Source organism: Ostrea edulis, chromosome 1, assembly GCF_947568905.1.
Source record: "Ostrea edulis chromosome 1, xbOstEdul1.1, whole genome shotgun sequence".
NCBI lineage: Eukaryota > Metazoa > Mollusca > Bivalvia > Ostreida > Ostreidae > Ostrea > Ostrea edulis.
Window position 1 is genome coordinate 109,100,176 of NC_079164.1, and position 23,497 is coordinate 109,123,672.

The 23,497-nt window shown below is 33.9% G+C and overlaps 1 protein-coding gene across 2 annotated transcripts; it reads left to right on the forward strand.

Moving 5' to 3' along the window:
* The first annotated feature begins 20 nt into the window (after window positions 1-20).
* LOC125666515 (merlin-like) lies at window positions 21-22,601 on the forward strand. 2 transcript variants are annotated; one of them, XM_048899675.2, is made up of 16 exons: window positions 21-180; window positions 5,825-5,987; window positions 7,052-7,180; window positions 7,330-7,536; window positions 8,043-8,194; window positions 8,521-8,596; window positions 8,844-8,978; window positions 9,646-9,720; window positions 10,537-10,650; window positions 11,047-11,169; window positions 12,653-12,784; window positions 12,896-12,981; window positions 15,880-16,003; window positions 16,294-16,439; window positions 18,918-19,077; window positions 21,003-22,601. In XM_048899675.2, the coding sequence occupies exons 2-16, from the start codon at window positions 5,880-5,882 to the stop codon at window positions 21,051-21,053; spliced, it is 1,818 nt and encodes a 605-aa protein (XP_048755632.1). In that variant the 5' UTR covers window positions 21-180; window positions 5,825-5,879; the 3' UTR covers window positions 21,054-22,601. The 2 variants fall into 2 exon arrangements, with proteins under 2 accessions (XP_048755632.1, XP_048755633.1); XM_048899676.2 differs by having other exon boundaries at window positions 15,880-15,988.
* Window positions 22,602-23,497: the final 896 nt, after the last annotated feature.

Consider the following 23,497-nt stretch of genomic DNA (forward strand, 5'->3'; position numbering starts at 1 on the left):
TAGCGCTTAGTCTTAGTCGTTTCTGCGATTAAATTTCATTAACTGAAAGTAAGCTACTTAAAGCATCATACAGACGTTGATGACTCACGAAAACCTCTCAGATGGAATTTTTGGGCGAAGAAATGGGAAGAAACATGATTACTTAATTTTACGAGGGAATAGTTTGTTATGATCATACAGGTAAAAAAAAGATTCCTCTCACTTAACCTGCATCTCTGGCCGTTACATATTTTTTACTGTGTTTTTGTCATTCAGCAACGGTAAAATCATACACAGATCACTGTATCACTAATATAATATGTTGACGGTGCTACCATTCGAGCGAGCGCAGTTACATGTTATGTAGATATTTTGTATAAATGTTCATGCTTTGACCATGTTCAATTCAAACAATATCTATTTGCCAAATACTCGGAACATGAATGAAATTAGGCAGCAGAAACAGCCCTAGGGCACAGGCACAGGCACTTGTTTCTGTAAATGACTTATGACCTCTGTATACTAATAACAACACAAGGTAACTAGCTTCAAATGACACAGAATGGCACCCCTTGAGAATGTCGGCCTTTTGAGCCTCCAGGGAATATGCGATGCTAACGTATTTACTACCGTTGTATTGTACAATCATTCAACTTAAAAACCTTGTATGACATGACTGCATTCATTGCCTCTTATCGCCGAAAACTGCAACAAAAAATGGATTTTCCGTTTTATACCACGAAGTGCTATGTACTGATACCGCACAGAATACGTGGGCGATTTTGACTGGCTAGCACGCTCTTCTAAAATTACGTTTGGAATTCTTTAGAGTTATTTATAGAAAGATATAGAGCATCAGAGATGAATTAAAAATAACAGGCAAAAGGATGATTTTAATGGTGACCATTAACCACAATTGATCTTATTTTATATAATTTAGTTACTAACATTAGGGGGGAAATGCTACAAAAAATAAAGGGGACTCCATCCCCCCATATTTTTTTCCACAGACACCTGATAACTATAATCCCCCCTTCTGATTTTTTTTTTTTGCGGTGACAATGCCTCCAAAATGTGTGGATTCCTTGTCTCTCTCAACCCAATTTCGATTGATGTAGTTGTTTCACGCTTTTCACAAGCTTTAGAGATTGGCCTTCTACTGGACTGGTATAATATAGAATATACTTATTATAAACAGTATAAGGTATTTAAGGCTTACAAAAAAGCAAGTTTACGATTACATAAATCGAAATTAGGATGGAATAGATTTCGGAGAAATAATCGCTGCCCCAAAAAATCAGAAAGGGGGGGGGGTGTCCATACTTCAGATGCCTGTGAATTTTTCCATATCGGGACAGATCCGTAATATTAGGGATGCGGGGAGGGGATCGGTCGGAGAAGTTGTAAGTTGCACATGGCTTGTTTAAATTTCCTGACAGACTATGATAGTCATGATAAAGACCTTCAGAATCTTAATTAGTGTGTGCATGGGGGGGGGGGGGGGGGGTGTTATAGTGTTCGTCAATGCTGTCTCAATTTTTTCCCCTCAGGCTGGGAGGGGTCATTCTTTGCTCCAGGGCTTCAATTCATAACTTTCAAGCTTACATGCATTAATATCTTCTCATTCACTACTACATAGTACTATCAAAAATAGTGGAGGGGCCATTCTCGCAATATATCTCCATTTGCACGCATGAAAATAACAGTTAATGTTAAGGGTTGGCCAGTCGCCTCTGAAAAACATTGATATGTGCCTGCAGCGTTCTTGGTACTTCTGGTAGGTTTCATAAAACTTCAATGTAACAACAGGTACTTACCACATCAATACATATCACAAAGTCAATAACACATCACTAAAAAAAACTTTCCTTGCTCTATTTTGCATACTTCCAAATAATCTTTTATCTGTATTTTCTCTGACTTTCCATAGATCTGCATGAAACATGCAATTGGCAGAAATATTTCTCATACTAGTTAACGAAGTTGTATTTACAGTAAGTCATAATTTCATTATTATCTTCATCAGAAATGATTCCGACACGAAAATATTTTTAAATCTCCACTCGGGAGGTCTTAGCTTCCATCTTCTGATGACATGTAAAATCCCGAAACGTACGAACAGCTTTGGTTTTTTTGAGTAACTAAAAATAGCGTACAGCGTCTTCAATTCAAAATTTTTATTTTGTTAACAAAGCAATATGTTCAAGATTTTTTGGTAATAAACATCGTATCAATTTATTGTAATAATAAAACAATGAGACTTTATTTTTCAACACAACGAATATACAATTTTCATTCTGTGCGGTATCAGTACATAGCACTTCGTGGTATAAAACGGAAAATCCATTTTTTGTTGCAGTTTTCGGCGATAAGAGGCAATGAATGCAGTCATGTCATACATGGTTTTTAAGTTGAATGATTGTACAATACAACGGTAGTAAATACATTTACATAGCATATTCCCTGGAAGCTCAAAAGGCCGACATTCTCAAGGGGTGTCATTTGAAGCTAGTTACCTTGTGTTGTTATTAGTATACAGAGGTCATAAGTCATTTACAGAAACAAGTGCCTGTGGGCACAGGGGCTCGTCACAAAATTTTTGTCTTATTAAAATTTTACATCTTCTATACTATATTTACACAAGGGAGGAATCCGGAATCCCAAAAATCGCTGACTCAAATTTTCATTCGTCTCCTTTCTTTATTTCAAGGACGTGAAATCTTACGATTCCGGTCTTGATCGATCGAGGAAAGATCATAGTTGGTAAGAATACCTAATATATGTTTGCACCGGCAATAGATATCAAGAAGCAATGCATTTTCTGTCGTTTTCGATCCACAGGAACTTTTCCTCAATCACCCAAATCAAACGCGTTTTTATTGGTAAATTCAATTGTACACAAAACCCGAGCTCAAAGGCCTCTCAGTCACCTGAGTATCATATCCCATATATAGACCACGTATTTAGCTTTTCTTACACATGTTTGAGAGCAAAGAACATTTTTAAAGATTATTTCTTAATATAAAAAAAATCCCTGTGCCTGCAACAACGGCAATCAAAACATTATGACCCGATAGTACAGCATAGAATAGAATATGATTTATTTCCAAATTAGGGCCCTCTCGGGCATACAGCATACATGATTGTTAACATTTCAATGTGCAATGACGATAAAAAGAAAAACAAAACAAGAGTAAAATCTGCACTATTAGTATGAGCAATGTTCATACATGAGACGTTTGAACATGATAATACTTATTTGCATTATATATAAGTACCACCGTGTATCCTAATGCAAAACAGTCAGAAATACACATGGGGGGGGGGGGGGGGGGGGGAATATATATATATATTAGAGCGAATTGAATTGACCAATGAGAACGCGTCTCTATTTTGGATGATTTAGGAAAAGTTCCTGTGGTTCAATAACGACAGAAAAGGCATTGGTTTTTCATATTTATTTCCGGTGCAAACAGATGTTAGGTATTTTTACAAACTATGATCTTTCCTCGATCGATCGAGATAGGGCTTCCTAGATTTAACGTCCTTGAAATATAAAAAGGAGACGAATGAAAATTTGAGTTACGATTTTGGGATTCTGGATTCCTCCCTTGTGTAAATATAGTATAGAAGATGTAAATATGGATCACAAAATTTTCAGTGAAAATATGTGAAGATTATCTCTATTCCTTTGTTGATTTTCTTTTTTTCTTTTACATACATGTAACTTACCTTTAGAGCCTTGCAGTTTAGAGTTTATACAAGTTAGTATTGGGTTTTTTTCTTGGTAGAATAATTAATTCCTTTTGAGACTTTAGTATTTTAATCAGGTTTCAATCTGGTTTGCAGTCGATTATACACAATTTGTATTCAATGCCATATTACGTATTCCAAATGTTTACATGATATATTATACCGGTTTCATGACCTTTACAAATGGAAATAACATGTATTTAGATCTGCCGCTGTCAGTCTTATTATGACGTACGTCGAAACGTAGACATGACGTCACATATCATCTTACCCTGCCTTTCATGAACATTGCACTCTTTTAAACATCACGCCTAAAGGTGCACTGAATTTTCGAACTAGGAGACCACAAGATTGAGATGATAAGCCACGAAGTTCACAATCATATTCCAAGGTGTGACTTTGCGAGGTCTCAGCCATTTTTGACAAGGGATTTCTGGGATTGGCGTAAAAAAATCTTCTTGTTAAAGATAAAGATTTAGCTCGGAATATTTCACACACTTTAGTCCTTAGAACTCGCAGTACGGGCCAGCGTCCCACGCTGGCTCACTGCGCTCGCTATTAGTCTATAGTGTGTGTATATATGTATTTTTTGATATGGAAGTAATTGATAGTAATCAAAATTAATAATATGTTGACGGTGTTACCGTTAGGGTGAGCACAGCTACATATGCATACGGAATAGTGGAGTCTACCCATGCCCCATATATTTTTTTTTGTGCCCCCAAGATCGAAGATCGGGGGGCATATTGTTTTTGTCCTGTCTGTCATTTTGTCTGAAACTTTACTTTGCTAATAACTTTTGAACAGTGAGTGCTAGAGCTTTGATATTTCACATGAGTATTCCTTGTGACAAGACCTTTCCGTGGGTTTTAAACCTTTTGACCATGGCATTTGACCTACTTTTTAAAAATTTTACATTGGTTATAACTTCTAAATGGTAAATATTAGAGCTTTCATATTGCACATGAGCATTTCTTGTGACTACATCTTTCTACTGGTACCAAGATATTTGTCCTCGTGACTTTGGCCATCTTTGGAATTGGCCATTATTGGGGGCATTTGTGTTTCACAAAAACATCTTGTTTTTTTTTTTTTCAGGTGTCCTATCAAAACTAGGGACTAACACTTACTTTACGTCTGAAAGTGCATAAAAATAGGCAAATATATTTATTTTCAAGATCAGAGTGGTGGGTCCAGAACATCCCCTTTGTCCACTCCCACCAGTTTTATATGCCCACCTCATTTATATACACAACTCTGTAGCGTAAGTCTCTACTTACTAGCAAGGTGGTAAAATCCTAAACTTTTACATAATAATCCCTGTTAGCAGTGACAATTTCTAAAGAGCAAATTAGAATATCACATGGTTAGGGCTCATAATAGAATCATTTTATGTTTGTTAAATTGATAGCATTGGGGTATAGCTAAAACCACAATTTCACTTCAGATTATAGTTTATATTGGATAACTCTTAGCTCAAGAATGGTAATTGACAGACAACCTAACATGGTTATGTAGGTAAGCAAAGTTTATTGTAGCTATAAGTTTTCAGTTTGAATGGGAAAATGATATATGTTTTAGAATGTTGTGATACAAGTGCTTTGGGGAAATTTGTGTTGGCATTTTTTATGACATAATTATATTAATATCTTGAGGTGGCAATGTGAAATCATGTGCCGAAAAAGCTGCTCTGTAAATACAGTGTTCTTGAAATTTACCAGTCCAAAGGATTTGACAGGTTAAAATTTCCTCGGGCTGGTAAAAGTTCACAGTACATTTCATTACTCTGACAAATCTTGAAATATCTGATTCAACAGAATTATATTTCAAGAACTCTGCAGATAAAAGGTTTTAGCACTGTCTGGTCTGTCTCAATCTTTTCTCTTAGAGAGCTACAGTCCTTCCACAGGTAAAAATACAGTTTAAATATTTGAAAGTTGTACACATTCAGAGTCATTTGAAGGATGACTAATCCAGATATGGAGAAGCGCTATGTTCAGGTGAGGGATGTGGCCCATGGGTCTTTTCATTTGATTTCACCATTGTTATATTTATCTTTGTTTTTATTGTAATTTGTATGCATGTTAATTAGGTGCATCATCAGTCATTTTCAACATGAAGGAATAGATATCTCATTGGGTAACACCATGCCATTCGTTAATATGAAAAAGGCCTCCACCCAGGCCGGAGGAGGCAAGAGTTTTGCTGTCCGAGTCACAACAATGGATGCAGAGCTAGAATTTTCATACATAGAGGTCTGTATCATTCTCTTACATGTACTATAGTGTGCAAAAAGTTATTTATTCAGTACTGCACAGTTTATTGTTTGCAGTTGTAAAACTGGGTGCAGATTGGTCTTTAAATCTCTTCAGGAGAGTTAGTCTTTACACTATAACATCAAGGTTTAATGCATTCACTCTTAGGATGGTAGTGTCATCACATCTGCCTGCTTATATGGATACATAACAAAAATGTTTACTAAGTTTAAAATACTTTAGAATGAAATGGTTCTTAATCTTGAATTACTTTTGGAAAGTACATGTCCTTAGATTGTCAGAATCTGTGGTTTTTGGGGACAATGTTTTGTTTACCAATTTGGCACATGTGCAAAGGTTCCACAATCAAAGTGCCACGGGAATTAATCCTTTATCTCTACTCTGCAGCAGTTGGTTTTGTTGGCATTTTGCATAACAAATTTTATCCACTCGCAATTCTTTGTGAGAGGAGATATAGTAATGGGCCAGTTCGTGTGAGGGTGAATATGTGAGTTGTGTATATATAGTAAATTATTGGGCCTGTTTGTATGATGTGAGTTGTGTGTTAATACTCAGGTTATGGACACTCTACAAGTCACAATTTTTGCTCCTTTGATTTCATACTTCACATGTGGCTTTTTTATCGAGAGAGAGAAAAAACCCTATTTATTTTGGAGTCCAAAGGTCAAGGTCACTATGGGACTTCATAGCTAAAGCATGTAGACACTCTACAAGCCATAGTATTTGCTTCATTGATTTCATACTTCACATGTAGCTTTGTTTTCAAAAGAGGAAGAACCCTATTGATTTTGGGGTTAAAAGGTCAAGGTCACTACAAGACTTCATAGAAAAAGCTTGCAGACACTCATTGTGAGGGGATTTGTCCCGCCTTGCAGAGCTCTTGTTACATTTTGCAACATCCACATGTGTAAACCCAACCAACACACACACTCCCCGCCACCCTGTAATGTGTACTTTGTTCTGATTTCTAGTTATGTATTTGATGTAGATATTTGTTTTACTCAAATCTTGATTAGTCTTTATTTGCATTCTGTACTTTTCAGCACAAGGCCACTGGAAAAGATCTTTTTGAACTAGTCTGTCGCACTATTGGACTACGGGAAACTTGGTATTTTGGACTGCAATTTGTTGATTCTAAGGGATATATATCATGGTTGAAATTTGATAAAAAGGTAAATATATATCAGTAAAACATGTCCCATGATTATGGAAAAATTCAACATAACACATCAACATTGTATGTGCTATTTCAAAAGATTTATGTACATGTGATAAATTGATGATTACCTGAACACTATTTCAGTACACATTTTTGTTACAGGTTCTTGATCAAGATGTCCCCAAAGACTCGCCTGTTCCTTTTCTGTTTCTTGCCAAATTTTACCCCGAGGATGTATCGGAGGAGTTGATACAAGAGATAACTCAACATCTGTTTTTTCTACAAGTAAAGCAGTCCATCCTCAACATGGACATATACTGCCCTCCAGAGGCCTCAGTCTTATTGGCCTCATATGCAGTTCAAGCAAAGGTTTCATTCTTAATGTGTTTCAAAATGCAAATAATATCTTTTTAAAAATTCAATAATTTCAATTTCCAGAAATATATATTTATAAATTGTTTTAAACGAACATGTATAATGGTAACTTTGCTTTATTCGGCTTATATAGGCATTGTACCTGTTGCCCAATATGTTTTACATATGTATTGTTTGCATGTTACATGAATAGAATAGTGATCAGATCAGATCAAGATGCAACTGCTGAAATCTTGGAAGACTTTGTATGAAAAGTGTGAAAGCTAAAAAGTGGGTGGGGGGGGGGTGAAGTTTATGAAGTGAATATGAATGTAGTATTGTACAAAATCACTAGAACAGGAATGTGATATCTTTATAAGTCACACTTTTTACTTATCTTGTAATCAGTGCACATTTGTTTAATTGAAATTTGAAGAATACCAAATAATATGTAACGTTCTAAAAATAAACCTGTATTATGAACTAAGAAAAAAAAATGATGAAATACAATTTATTTACAGTATGGTGATTATGACCCAGGAAACTACAAACCAGGAATGTTGTCCAGTGATGACCTATTACCACAGCGAGTCATTGACCAGTATCAGATGACCCCAGAAATGTGGGAGGATCGAATCAAGGAGTGGTATGCTGATCACAAAGGCATGTCCAGGTATGCCATGACAGCCACCGAGGATGTTAAAATTGTCAGTGATAAACCTATACAGAGTCAGTGTGTTTTTATTCTGGATAAAAGCGCTAACCCTTCAAGTTGACATGAAAACCTATACTTAAAAACCTAGTAATTAAAGAAGAAATGGAAGTTACAAAATATATTAGGAATAAATTATGGGGGATATAAAAGGAGTAGAAATTTTGGGGTGGCATTTCTGAGTAATCAACTGAAAGGTAAATGAAAAGGCGAGTTACACCGAGTGATACCAGGTGACATGTATTTTGTGTTACACCGAGTGATATCAGGTGACATGTATTTTGTAGTGATGAGGCGGAGATGGAGTATCTGAAAATCGCTCAGGATCTTGAACAGTATGGTGTTAACTACTTTCAGATAAAGGTAATAAATGAAAAACTTCATCAGACATTGGCAGAAATATCTTATAAGTATGTGTATATTCAGATAAAGGTAATATATGAAAAACTTCATCAGACATTGGGAGAAATATCATATAAGTATGTGTATATTCATTATAAACTGTATAGATTTTATTAGACAGACATAAAGCAATGAGTTTGTAAATACATTTTGTATTACACATAATTTGTTAGTTATGATTTCAAATTCTCTACAATCTATATTTCAGAATAAAAAGAACTCGGAGCTTTGGCTGGGTGTGGATGCCCTAGGACTTAATGTCTACAATCAAGATAACAGACTAGAACCCAAAATCACTTTTCCATGGAGTGAAGTTAAAAACATCTCCTTTAAAGAGAAGAAGGTGAGTGTGAAAATAATGCGGTAGAGGAACTCTTCAAATGACTGTTTATCTGATCTTCAATATCTGCGTATTTTCTCTGCTCTATAGAGTATGTAGTAAAATCCAAGTTTTATGTCATCGCAACCTGAAAGGCCAAACGGAGACTGAATACAGAGGAGTTGTGGCTTGATATGCATTTCTGTTTGTCAGTCTGATATGGATCACATGCTAAAACTAAGTTCTGTGTATTTGCTATTAGTGTTTATTGAAGAGATATACCAAGCTCTGACTGACTATTCAATATACGACGCTAGTGTTATAATGATAAACAAGAATTGTGTACATGTGTGAGTGAGTATGTGAGTTGTGTATATAGTAATATACCAAGCTCTGACTGACTATTCAATATACAACACTAGTGTTATAATGATAAACAAGAATTGTGTACATGTGTGTTGGATTTATAAGGAAGGACCATATTTTGTGAACATATAGACTAAAGTATAATAGTATTTATATTGTACAAATACTAATCTTGTACGTACTTTTAAAAGGTGATAGCAAGATGGATTAAATCATGAAGTAAGCTACTTATGGGCATAAAGTTTGATTTTGTTTCCATTTCAGCAGCAGATTTAGGTATTCTTTGAAAGATATGATTTTATTATAGTGTTTGATTTCTTTTCAGTTTGTTATTAAACCAGTTGGAAAGAAAGTCCCAGATTTCATTTTCTATGCACCAAAAGTAAAAATCAACAAATTAGTAAGTGTATTTAAAGATTAAGAGTGATACAATTTTTTTTAAATAAAAATTTTGAATGAGTTTTGTAAATATTAATTTCCATCCATTCAAATTTGTTTTTGTTGTTTTAAATATACACATGCAGTTATGCTTGGAGGTTGTTGGCGATATCAGAATGTATAAAAAATGCCACAACCACATGTAAAGATATATAGCTAAGAAAATCACTAATTGGGCTTGAAATAATTGATGGTCTGGAGCCAGTCAATTTGATATAGATTTGGGCTAGTGCTTTATTAAGAGCATATGTCTTTGAGGGCTACTTATCAAAATTCCTCTACAATTGGGCTAGTAAATTAGATGTGTGTGTTTTTCAGGTTTTTATTCATTGCAAAATGATTTCTTTATTTCACTTTTGTTAAGTTGTACTATGAAGTAAATGCATTAAAAAATGTTTCTAAGGGTGTCTTGTCATAAGGGGAGTATTCCAAAGAATGAATTACCGTCATGTTTCTTAGAATGTGCTGTCTAATTCCAACCCTTTCATAATCCTGTAACACTACATTTCCACAAATAAACAAAAACAAAGACGACACCAACTACTGTCAAAATAAATCAATGAATAACAAGACCCCAGATGTCATTCTATTAGTCAAAATGTGACTTTATTGATATTCAGTCATGGAATTTGGGTCAGTCAGTAATGGTTGTCAATTGACCAGTAAAACAAAATTTGATAGTGCAAGTGACCAGTGAATAAAATTGATTATTTCTAGCCCTGACCAGAAGTAGTTTTTGATTGTGTAGAAATACATGAGATTGCATTGTTATTTTCAGATTTTAGAATTATGTGTCGGAAACCATGAATTGTTTATGAGAAGACGAAAACCAGATTCAATGGAAATCCAGCAAATGAAAGCTAATGCAAGAGATGAGAGACAGAGAAAAAGGGTCAGTGATTTCTTCCTTTTAAAACTTTTCTTTGTTGAATTGTCATCATATTGTTGAATGTAGCAAGCTATTCAGAAAAGAGAATAGACAATAAGCAAGCCTGTTTGTTGTAAAAATAATCACAGTATAAATTGACATAGGTTTTCAAAATGCCAAGAATTATCTTAATTTTCCATTAACAAATGAATATTTTTCAGTTACATCAGCATTGCAACATAGAACTACCATAATTTGATCTTTATTTTAAAAATGTACCCCTATTTTGGATCTGCTAGTTGTTATTGTATTGATCTTATATTACAGACAGACACGTCTTGTTATTGTATTACAAGTAGCATTGTTTCATTACTACAGATGTAATTTCAACAGACAGCTTTTTTTTATATATTTTTCCAGTGTGATAGAGCAAAACTGGCAAAAGAGAAACAGTTGAAAGAAGAAGCACTGAAAGAAAAGGCAGACCTCGAGAGAAAGTTATCACAGATGCAAGATGAAGTCAGGACTGCTCAGGAGATGCTTGTTAGTGTCAGCCCAACAAATTCTGTGCAGTAATTGTGTCAATTAATATTTAATGTCCAGAGAAACAGATATTTAAATTCATTTGTTGCACATGTAGGATATAACCCATCAAAATTTTCAATAGTAATGTGAAAGAAGTGGTATGTTATTTGATTTTTAGGTTACCTGAGTCACTCAGGTGACCTATTATTGGTCTGTGTCCGTCGTCGTCTGCTATTCATTATGCATTAACAATGGAACATTTTCAACTTCTACTTGATAACTTCCATTCCAATTCTTTTCAAATTTAGCATGAAGCATATTTGGGACAAGGGAGACTTAGATTGTAAATTTCAGGACTCCTGCACCCCCAGGGCCTTAAGGGTGGGGCAAAAATTTACCAATTTTCAAAAGTCTTTTCTACAACTGCACATATGCAAGAAAAACTAAATACATTGTCATGTAGAGCAGGAAAGCTTTTACCAAAATTGTAAATTTCATGATCCTTAGGGTAGAGGTTCTGACTGCAGTTAAATAACATCTTTAATGCTATTAATATTAAATTGAAGCAGATATCTAGAAGGAGCAGGTAGCCCTTTACCAAAATTGTAGATTTCATGATCCTAGGGGTAGAGGTTTTGATACCAGGTTGTGGCCAAAATTATTATAGTGATTATTGTCTTCATCAGTCTTTAATTTTGCTGATTCTGTATAGAAACTAAATGCATATTTAGGAAAAGCAGAAAGGAATGTACCAAAATTGTGACTTTAACAACCCTGGGTTTCTGACTATAGGGCAGATTCAAAATAGTCATATAGTGTTTTAAATGCAACATATATTATGTATGAACACTTTCGGGGGCATTTGTGTTTTAAGAACACATCTTGTTTTATATTGCTGCTGAATATTGGAATTTAGCTTAGATATGCTAAAAAGGAAAATTACTGTAGATTTCATAGGCTTTGGGGCTAGTGATACTTTTAACTAGTACTCAGGTGAGTTATATGGCATGTGAACTTCTTGTTGCAAAAACCCATTGTAAATTTAGTTCATTTTTATGAAATCTTTATCATTTTTTGAATAAAAAAAAAACACTGTATGGTAAAAAGAAGAAAGTTGCCCCGGTAGCTGTAATGACATGTTAACCAAGACCATGATTTTCCCCAAATCTTTTTCATTTGCAAGAAGTACAGTCTAACAGAATTGTAACGAAGAGAAAGATAACATTACAGCAAATCAATTAGGATGTATCCCTGACTTTACCATGATCCTATCTTACCTGATAGAGTATACTCATGGGGTGTATCCCTGACTTTACCATGATCCTATCTTACTTAATAGAGTATACTCATGGGATGTATCCCTGACTTTACCATGATCCTATCTTACCTGATTGAGTATACTCATGGGGTTTTTAAAAACTAATTGCATGTATTTATTGCTTCTTGAAAGATGTAAGGCTCTTTGAAAAAATAAAAATCTTTTATTCTAAACCAATTATAGAAAAGGTCCGAAGAAACCACAGATCTTCTGGCAGAGAAGGCACGGTTCGCCGAGGAAGAGGCGCAGTTACTTACACAAAAAGCTAATGACGCGGAACGAGAAATCCAGAGCATTAAAATTACTGCCATCAAGGTAGGTAACTCCAATCAGGTTTATGGACGTAGAATATGAAAATTGTCACTATTAAAATGTTAAATTTTATACAGAAAACAGTTTTGAATTGATGAGAATGTCTTGTTTTAGACTGAAGAGGAAAGGATTTTAATGGAATATAGAGCGAGGGAATATGAAATGATTGCTACAAAGTTATTGGAGGATTCTGAGAGAAGGTTATTATTTTTGGATGACTGTGTTTTTGTAAAGCATCGTGTGAGTGGAATTTTTAGCAATTTTCCCATAAAAATGGGTATATATATTTAACAAGTCGTTAATTTTAGCGACTTTATGATTCCAAGAAAGATATGTATTACCCACGGTACAGAATTGTTAGCGATATTCAATTTTAGTGATCTCAACACCCTCGCTAATGTCAAAATTTAATCCTCACTAAAAATTATAAATTCTGCTTAGAGCTGTTCCAGTAACACATATATGGGAAGGGGGGAGGAATTTGAAAGTTAGGGTGACCACCCATAGTGAATTTGGTACACTCCTATCCACCCATAGAGGCAAATAATGAAGCTTATAGGCACCTATAAAAGCAAATTGATTTATTCGAAAAGTAGAATTTAAAATATTTTCCCAAATCCAAATTTTTTTCTCATCATACAGCACAAAATACTTTTTTTTCATTTTGATATCAACTTTATTTCAGTAATCAATACATGCCAAGATTGTCTCTGTCATTATTGTGTTCTAATAATAATATTCTCACAGATTATATGGTTTGGTAAAATAATGACTCATAGAAGCAATTTTTGTGCAAAAGCCACCCACAATAGAATCAATATCCCACCAGTGTGAACCGCCCATAAATATAATATAAAAAATGTCTTCCCTGGGTACCCGATATGTTTTAATGGGACAGCCCTTATATATAGTATGCTGTTGTGTTGAGTGATTGAATGTTCTTGTGAGAATAATTTATTTGTATCAATGACAATAAATAGAGGTGCGTGAAGCAATGGATACTATATATTTAAATTTTACTGCAATCCGTGAATCGGAGCTGATGCACAATTTGGCATTATCATGATCAGGTGCTGCTGTATATGATGAGGAGTAGATAGGGTTTGTCTAATTTTAGTGCTACCATAGATTTAGGCTCTTGCTTCACTACTAATAAATGATTCCTGCTCAAATTGGTTCATATACAGCACTTGTATCATGAATGCATTGAGTGCTCTTTATCAAGCTATAGTTTGTCCCACAGAAGTCTTACTTTGTTCAAACTGACATACTGTAGGTCATGGTTTTTTCACGAGAACATTTTTATGTGTAATTACGCAAGATGCTCTCAACATGAAAATCAAATTCTGTTATACATTATACAAGTTTATTATAAAAATGAAATCACTTTCCTAGTTACATATGCAGAGTTTGCACATAGTTATATCAAGCAGGCATATAACACCAATCTAACCATTTAGAATGTAAGTGTAATACTGAATTCAAAATATTTACATTCACTGAATCTTTTCGCTTATATTTCTTTTAAAATTGACATTGCTTTCATCATAGAAAATGAATACATGTGTGTTGCAAACTAGTTAAATCTGTTATTTTATTTACCATTGTCCGCGTAATCAATACTAAATATGGAGGGTCATCAAGGTCAAAAGTTACATTGGCTGTTCTGTTTAAAGTAACAAAATGGTCAATAATATGATATTTCAGCACTTAAATCTAGTTTATATTTTTGTAAAACACATCAAAATTTGAATAAAAACAATGAAATGCTTTCCTTTGTTGTTCTATCAGGTGATGAAGGTAGCTGGCATTGCAGAAAAAGTCATTACCCGCATAACAAAGAAAGCATTTTATTGTTTGAATAAAACTTTAGAGATGAATTTGTTAGATTGTTTTCCAAATATATCTTTAATACTGGCACCACAAAGCAAACCATCTATAAGTAAATCAGAGTGACACACCCTAGGCTTCAAGAATAATGATTCTGATTCTTGTATTCTGATTCTTTTATTTTCACTTTCGCTTTGAATTCCTGAAATGATGTGACCTTTATCCAACAGATTTTTATGCTTTAGATGGTAATGTCTTTGCATGGATGAAAAATTCTCAAATGGGCAGTAAAGCAACATACAAATGCTTCTGGATATCAGTTGCGCTATCAATACCGACTTCTTAGGCGCAAAAGAAAATTGAGATAAAATTATTATTGTACATTTATAAAGCGCTTTATCTAATTAGACAATTACCCTAAAGCTCTTTGCATGTAAAACAATAAAAACAAACTAAAACATGAAAACAATGAATACATAGAAAAGGGCATAAAATAAAAGCGAGGTGGGTTTTTTTGTTGTTGATTTGTTGACAGCTAGCACAGTACAAACTGAATAATTTAACTTGTGGATTTTTGACATCTATACAAAGTACCACCTAAGCAATAAATACTGATTAGTTTTCAAAGACTCGCTAGTATTACAAGAAATGGGAGGACTTTTATAGCTTTTCCATTGCAACATTTCAACGATTCACAAAAAATATGAATCGCAAAAAAATACAATGCCATTGTCTTTCAGAAAAGTCTCGTGGATAATAAATGCAGTATTTAGATGTATTCATTAATTGAAGTGCAACTATACAGCATTATGCATAGAACGACTAGTATGCATTTTAATTAGCCCTTCATAATGATGTATCGTAGGAACAAAAGCAACGCTCTCAGTCCGACCAGCTGTACAAGTGTTCACTGTCACACATTGTAGGTTTATAAATGAAAGATGTTTAAAACTTGCCTCTAAATGCAGAGCATTTTATAAGTAATCTGACCAGAAATGGAAACCTATCTCCCATATACATTAGTGGTGTATAGTGTTTGATGAATTGTAGATAAATATGTTAATGGTTTAATTGTTTCATCTTTGGTTATACATGTGTTTTAAACAAAAGTACATTTATGTAAGATGTACGCATTTATTTGTCTACTTTGCCTTTTTATACATTTTATGAGTGCAATGATACAAATGTACTTATAGGGGCCTCCGTGGCCGAGTGGTTAGAGCATTGCGCTCAAAATCAAAACAAACAAAAAACAAATGTACTTACAGAGCAAAGGAAGCTGATCAGCTTAAGGAAGAACTAAGCCAGGCAAGATTATCTGAGAAGTTGGCTAAAGAACGTTTGCTGGAAGTGGCAAGAATCTCTCCCTCTTATCCTGTATGTATTGGCAATGTAAGATTTGGCAAGAATCTCTCCCTCTTATCCTGTATGTATTGGCAATGTAAGATTTTGAGATCTTAAACTGAAGTTAGCAGATTTATTTTCATGCTTTCAAATTTAATGTCAATGATTCACAACATTTAAATTTACTCTATGTATCTAGAAAATAATTTTTTTTAAAAACATGTTCACAGATATTGAATTCAAGTTATTTCAGATTAATGGAGAGAGTTGTAATTTAAATAAGTTTTCATTTCTCTTTGACAAATCAGCCTAGCTATTATGTTGGTTTCTGTTTGCAGACCATGTTTCCTCTTGCATCATTGACCTCTGACCTCTCAGATTTCCAAATTGGGACACCTCAGTTTTCTGTGGATGGAGAGATCAGCTGTGAACTGTTAGGGGATGGAGACATGGATCAGCTGTCTCAGGAAATAGAGAGGGAAAGGTAGGTACTAAAATGATTCATTGAATAACAATCAAGCAAAGGAAATAGAGAGGGAAAGGTTGGTACTAAAATGATTCATTAAATAATGATCAAGTAATGGAAATAGCGAGGGAAAGGTTGGTACTAAAATGATTCATTAAATAATTATCAACTTGGACAAGTAATGGAAATAGAGAGGGAAAGGTTGGTACTAAAATGATTCATTAAATAATGATCAACTTGGACAAGTAAAGGAAATAGAGAGGGAAAGGTGGGTACTAAAATGATTCATTAAATAATGATCAACTTGGACAAGTAAAGGAAATAGAGAGGGAAAGGTGGGTACTAAAGTGATTCATTACATCACAATCAAGTAATGGAAATAGCAAGGGAAAGGTTGGTACTAAAATGATTCATTAAATAATGATCAACTTGGACAAGTAATGGAAATAGAGAGGGAAAGGTTGGTACTAAAATGATTAATTAAATAACGATTAAGTAAAGGAAATCGAGAGGAAAAGGTTGGTACTAAAATGATTCATTAAATAACAATCAAGTAAAGAATAGATCATACCATGGGAAAGGATTTCTTTCAGAAATTTTTTTAGGTTTTGATATAAAAAGTTTTAAGTTTGGAACGTTTGACAATTAAGTAACCTTGTCTGGATTTCTCAAAATAAACTTGAGTTAAACTTTGGACTTAAATCTGAAATTTTACTCAAATTTTGACTGCTCAAATAAAAGAAAACTTGAACTTGAGTATGAGATTTTTTCGAGAAATCCAAGCCAGGTCCATGTAGATTCAGTTTGTCTAAGTTTCACCTCGCCAATGTCGTCATTGTAAATCCATTCAAAATACTTTCATTTACCAAAGTTCCAAAACACAATAGTGCATTTTGATCCCCATCAAGTATGATAGGATCATTGGCACTGTTTGACCTAAACATCTTCTCTGTTGGTTGACCAACAAATAATTGGGAGGATCGATAAATTTTTAAATATAGTATGTCTGTTGTGCCAGATAAAAAAAATCATGTTTAGTATATATAAAAAAAATTAGACCTTCACCCATGATAGAACAGGTTTAAAAAGGTAAAATTTAAAATAGATAAATAGAAATTACTTCTGATTGTATTAGAAAATTTTTATTAACGAATTAGGAGGCCTACATTCCAAGATGTCCACTTGTACCTGATGATGTCATTGATGTTGTAGAAAAATTAGATAAAGGAAAATGAGGATGATGACTCAGATTTCTCCGATTATGACTTTGATTTATCACTATCTGATATTTCTGAAAATTCTGAATAAATCAATAATCAAAACTTGCATTTCAGTATCTTTTGATAGTAAAATCAATGCATTACATTTGATCTGTGTCACCAGGAGGACAGACAAATCTGGTACAGGACCAGAAATGTTGCATGGTTACTGGTACAGGACCAGAAATGTTGCATGGTTACTGGTACAGGACCAGTAATGTTGCATGGTTACTGGTACAGGACCAGTAATGTTGCATGGTTACTGGTCCATTGAGTTAAAATGCAAAGCTGTGAACAGTAATCATTGGTGTAAAAGTAATAATTCTTGAATATTCCTTTGTAAATAGACAAGTTTAATTGGTACAATGTACTACCAAGTATCTGATGAGCCGTCCTTTCATCCTATCGGAAGTAATCACTATCAAGCTACATGTAGTTTGATCAGTGGATTTCGTCCACATGTCCAACAGGCACAGATTGATTGCCTCCGCAATTTTACCACATTAACTCATAGATAAATTATTGCAAAACAAACAACACCTTTACATTTTTAACACTCTAATTATTTTGAAGAGGATATAATAAATCAGATAAACTGTCTTTGTTGGCCAGCTTGTTCACTTTTTCTGTCAGATCTTTTTGTCTGATGGTTTTGAGGCCAGTCTGGTAACCTGGTTGGTGCCCAGCTGATTTCAGATAAGGCAACATGATAACTAATAACTAAAGTAGACTTGAATGGTTTATAGTGTGACTGTTAATTACCTATAGTGTGACTATGTTTTGAGTATTTGACATGAGTTCATCAATAGCCACAGGCAATACCTGTATCTTTGATATACATGTCCATTGTACATTCCAAGTTTATTTCACATCAGGTTTGAAAACAGAAAGCAAAAAAAACAAAAAAAAAACATAATTATTGCACGCTGTACATATTTTACGACTGTCACATAGAAAAAATAAAGACTGATACCTCATTTTATTTTATAGAGAAAATTGGTCAAAAGTATCATGAATTTTTCAGATTAGAAAATTGTCAAGCTTTCATCTCCTCAATATAACCACTTTTGTAGTATACATGTATCTTTAATTTCAACACAAGGATCATTTGAAAAACCAGTATAACATATAACGAAAATTAGTGCCGTGGATAACTTTAGCTTTAAACCAGCATTACTTGTAATAAAAATCAGTGCATCGAATAACTTCAGCTTTTTGAACTCTTGGTTTCTTACAGGGTTGAATACATGGAAAAATCTAAACATCTTCAGGAACAGCTGAAAGAACTCAAGTCTGAAATAGAAGTGCTAAAGGTGGAGGAGAAAGAGACTGATCTCGACAGACTGCACGACAGCAGTATCCAGAGAGGGGATAGTAAATATTCCACACTCAGACAGGTATTATTACTACTATATCCAGAGAGGGGATAGTAAATATCCCACACTCAGACAGGTATTGTTACTACTATATCCAGAGAGGGGATAGTAAATATTCCACACTCAGACAGGTATTATTACTACTGTATCCAGAGAGGGGATAGTAAATATTCCACACTCAGACAGGTATTATTACTACTATATCCAGAGAGGGGATAGTAAATATCCCACACTTAGACAGGTATTATTACTACTATATCCAGAGAGGGGATAGTAAATATTCCACACTTAGACAGGTATTATTACTACTATATCCAGAGAGGGGATAGTAAATATCCCACTCTCAGACAGGTATTATTACTACTATATCCAGAGAGGGGATAGTAAATATTCCACTCTCAGACAGGTATTATTACTACTATATCCAGAGAGGGGATAGTAAATATCCCACACTTAGACAGGTATTATTACTACTATATCCAGAGAGGGGATAGTAAATATTCCACTCTCAGACAGGTATTGTTACTACTATATCCAGAGAGGGGATAGTAAATATTCCACACTCAGACAGGTATTATTACTACTATATCCAGAGAGGGGATAGTAAATATTCCACACTCAGACAGGTATTGTTACTACTATATCCAGAGAGGGGATAATAAATATTCCACACTCAGATAGGTATTATTACTACTACAGTAAAACTCGAATATAGCGAACACGGATTTAGCGAAATTATGGCTATAGCGAAGTGAAATTGATTTCCCCCGCAAATCTCTATATATTCGATATAAAAATCTGTGTCTATAAAGAACACGGATATAGCGAATTTACGGATATAACGAAGTAAATTTCTATTTCCCTTGAATTAAAATTGACCGTAAAAATCACCTTTTATAACAATTTTTTCGTTTCAACCTCGTGATTTTTAACAATCTTCACATAATGCTTGACATAAAGGATCCACACTTATTACGAAATTTCTGTTGTATTTTTTCAAAAGCGGATGTTAACACAAAACAATACTTAAACACATTTGTTTATTGAGAGATTTATTAATGAAAAAGAAAGAAAAAAACACACGACACAGTCAACAATTGACAGGTATTTTAAAAAAGACGTAGACTGATTGTATGTATTACACATAATTTTGTTGACATTTTTCTTTTGACATGTGCTTGTGTGATTAAATAATCCATCAAGATAAATTATCATATATAAATCAGTGTGTACATATCTTTTATAAAAATATTTCTTCTTAAAAACTTCTAGGCTAAATTTCTCTTAGAGACAATGCAAACGCAAGTATATCGATTGCTGCTTTCTATTATAACTGATGAATTCGTTATATTTGAATTATGAATTCACTGTAAACGTATAGCGAATTACGCTTATAGCGAATTCTTATAGAGTGTCTGCAGAAATTTGCTATATCAGAGTTTTACTGTATATCCAGAGAGGGGATAGTAAATATTCCACACTTAGACAGGTAGGAATCATTACTACTGTATCCAGGGAGGAGGGGGGTGTTGTTGTAAATATTCCATACTTAGACGGGTGGGGGTTTGTCACTGAAATATCTAGAGGGGGGGGGGGGGGGGGGATCAGAATTATTCTATACTCAGAAAGGTATGGTTTGTTACTGTCCAGGTATAAACATTCCATAATTTATTTGTGAAGATGTTTGCTGTTACTTGAAATGTATCAGTACAATTTCAATGCTCACAAAAATATCTAAAGAAGTTGACAGCTCATGAAAATGAAGTCATGTGACAATTTCTAGATAGACAGAATTTTGTATTGAATATTTACAAACCTGAGACCGTGATATTTTGTGGAATATTTCTTGCCTTGATACACAAACATTTCACTATTTCTGATTTGTATTTAGAATTGATTTCTATGGCAGATGTGGTTAATAATAGGTGTACTTTTGTCTTTTTTAGGCTAAAGCAAGTTCTGCTCAAGCAAGAGTGGCATTCTTTGAGGAACTGTGATGAAAATGTGATATGTGCGAGATTTATATAAATCCTAACCTGAGGAGCGCAACCAGTATTACTGCCTAACAAGCCACTTAAGCTATGATGGTGCTGCATTTTATGACCGTTATTTATTATTTTCCTGTAGTGCTGGCCATTTTGGTGGACTTTGTAACAATGTAGAGAGGATGATACCGAGGGTTAACATTTCCTAGAGAAATGAAGTCGGCTTTCTTTGCATTTTATTTGACACAAGTTTTTTTTTTTTTAATGTTGTGTTCATTAATGCCATACAAATCTTTTTAACCACAGTGACCGAAATGTTTTTAGTGAATGATTTATAACAACTCTTGATGGGTTGAAGCATTTTTCTTCTTATCTTTCCTATAATGATGAAACTAACTCATAATTTATGTTGTTAAATATGTCAGTGCTATTCATTTTATCACAAATGTATTGTCTTTCATTACATAAACCCACCAAGGCACATCCTGGGAATGTTGAACATTTTAACGTTTTTATGTTTTTTGAACCTTATTTTACTTGCCACACTGTAACTTTAACAATGGGACTATGTTTAAAAGTAAGTTCTATATGGTTTTTAGGTTGTAAATGTGTAATCATTACCGACTTTATCGGGCATTAACACACAAAGATGATCTCTTGCGTAAGTCAAATGACGAGTTACACATACAGGTTGTACAGGTATATACAACAATAGATCCCCTTTAATGCCAATGAATTCTTCTGCTGTTTATCACTGTCAATTCACTGCTTCATTTTCAACTTTTCAAATTCACACTTTATGTCCTTTCAGTAAAGACTTGGCTAGGGTATATTCAGTGCAGTTTTGATTTCACAGTATTAACTTTGGTAGTGTAGGGGGTACAATTGTTCTTATAATCACATCTGCTATTAACCTGTTTTACGTCTTGGACCAATGAACCTGTACCAAATTCAGTTTTAACCGTAGTACTGTGACCCAAAGGCCAATTTTGCCCTCATTTTAGATTTTCATGCATAATATTCCAAACCCCAGTGGTATATGTACATGAATTTGATTTCACCTACAGGGTTGTACAAAATGCATGTATATAATCAAATAGAAGTGCCTTGTATAGATTTACTCGAGATGAAAGGATTGTGTGCACGGAGTGGACGTTATTATCGGAATTTAATGATTCTTGGTTATTTTCTGGAAACTTTCCTTCTTTATCATTGCAACAAACTCAACTTTATAAAAAGAAAAATCCAACAAACATTTATTTTAGAATTAACTTATTACAATACTACAAAAATTTGGACCACTTCAAAAATTCATGAAAGGTGGTGAGGAAGGAAAACAAGTTGTTCACAATTCTGTATTTAGAATACTTCATTAAGATATGTATAAACACTGATCTTAATTTTAATCAGCTTAAAATTATTTTTGAATATTTTGGATGAGTATTAAGAAATACCTTCAGTGAGAAAGAATTTTGTATAGTAGATATTAAAACATCTGGTTGTATTTTGTGAGAACAAAGAAATGTGCAATAACATTATCAATAAAAACTATCTATGTCAGTTTTTTGTTCATTCTACATAAAATTAGATATTCCATAGAAAGGATACACAGCTCATCACTATTAAGGTTGATCGATCCTCGTGTGATGTCACAGCTCACCAATATTAAGGTTGATCATCCTCATGTGATGTCACAGCTCACCAATATTAAGGTTGATCGATCCTCATGTGATGTCACAGCTCACCAATATTAAGGTTGATCGATCCTCATGTGATGTCATAGGCTCACCAATATTAAGGTTTATCGATCCTCATGTGATGTCATAGCTCACCAATTAAAGGGGCATGGACATGGTTTTGGTACCTAGAAATATTTAGATATTTGATTAATGATATGAGATTTGATTCATGTAAAATATAGCAACAAAATTAAATGTCAAACACTGATGCAAAGATGTATTGGAGATATGTAAATTTTTCAATGTTAAAAACCGGCACGATCCCTGTTTATGTTTACATGTAATGTGACTGGACTAGCAGTTGTCGGATTCAGTGGAAAAAAGCATTTCATGACGAAAACTTTCTTGTCTCTTATTTGTGCTTGCTCCTTAAATTGATGTAATATGAATGTATGGTGATGTGTTGAATGCTTTTGACACACTTTCTAGAAATCTTGGTGTTCTCACCTCAGCACGTGGGGTTTTTTTTTGGCTTTGATGAGCTTGTCGACAAACACGATTTTGGAAGCCAGATTTTATGTAAATACGGAGTAAATCCTGTGTAAAAATATTTTCAATTGACTTATTTGTAAAAGATCTTTATTTCTACAACACGAAACTGCCAATTTCAATCGATCAAAAATCGTGTCCATGCCCCATTAAGCATATAGGGAAATGATATGTACTGAAACAATCACCAGAATCACGCCTTTTTTACTAGTTATCTGAAACTGATTG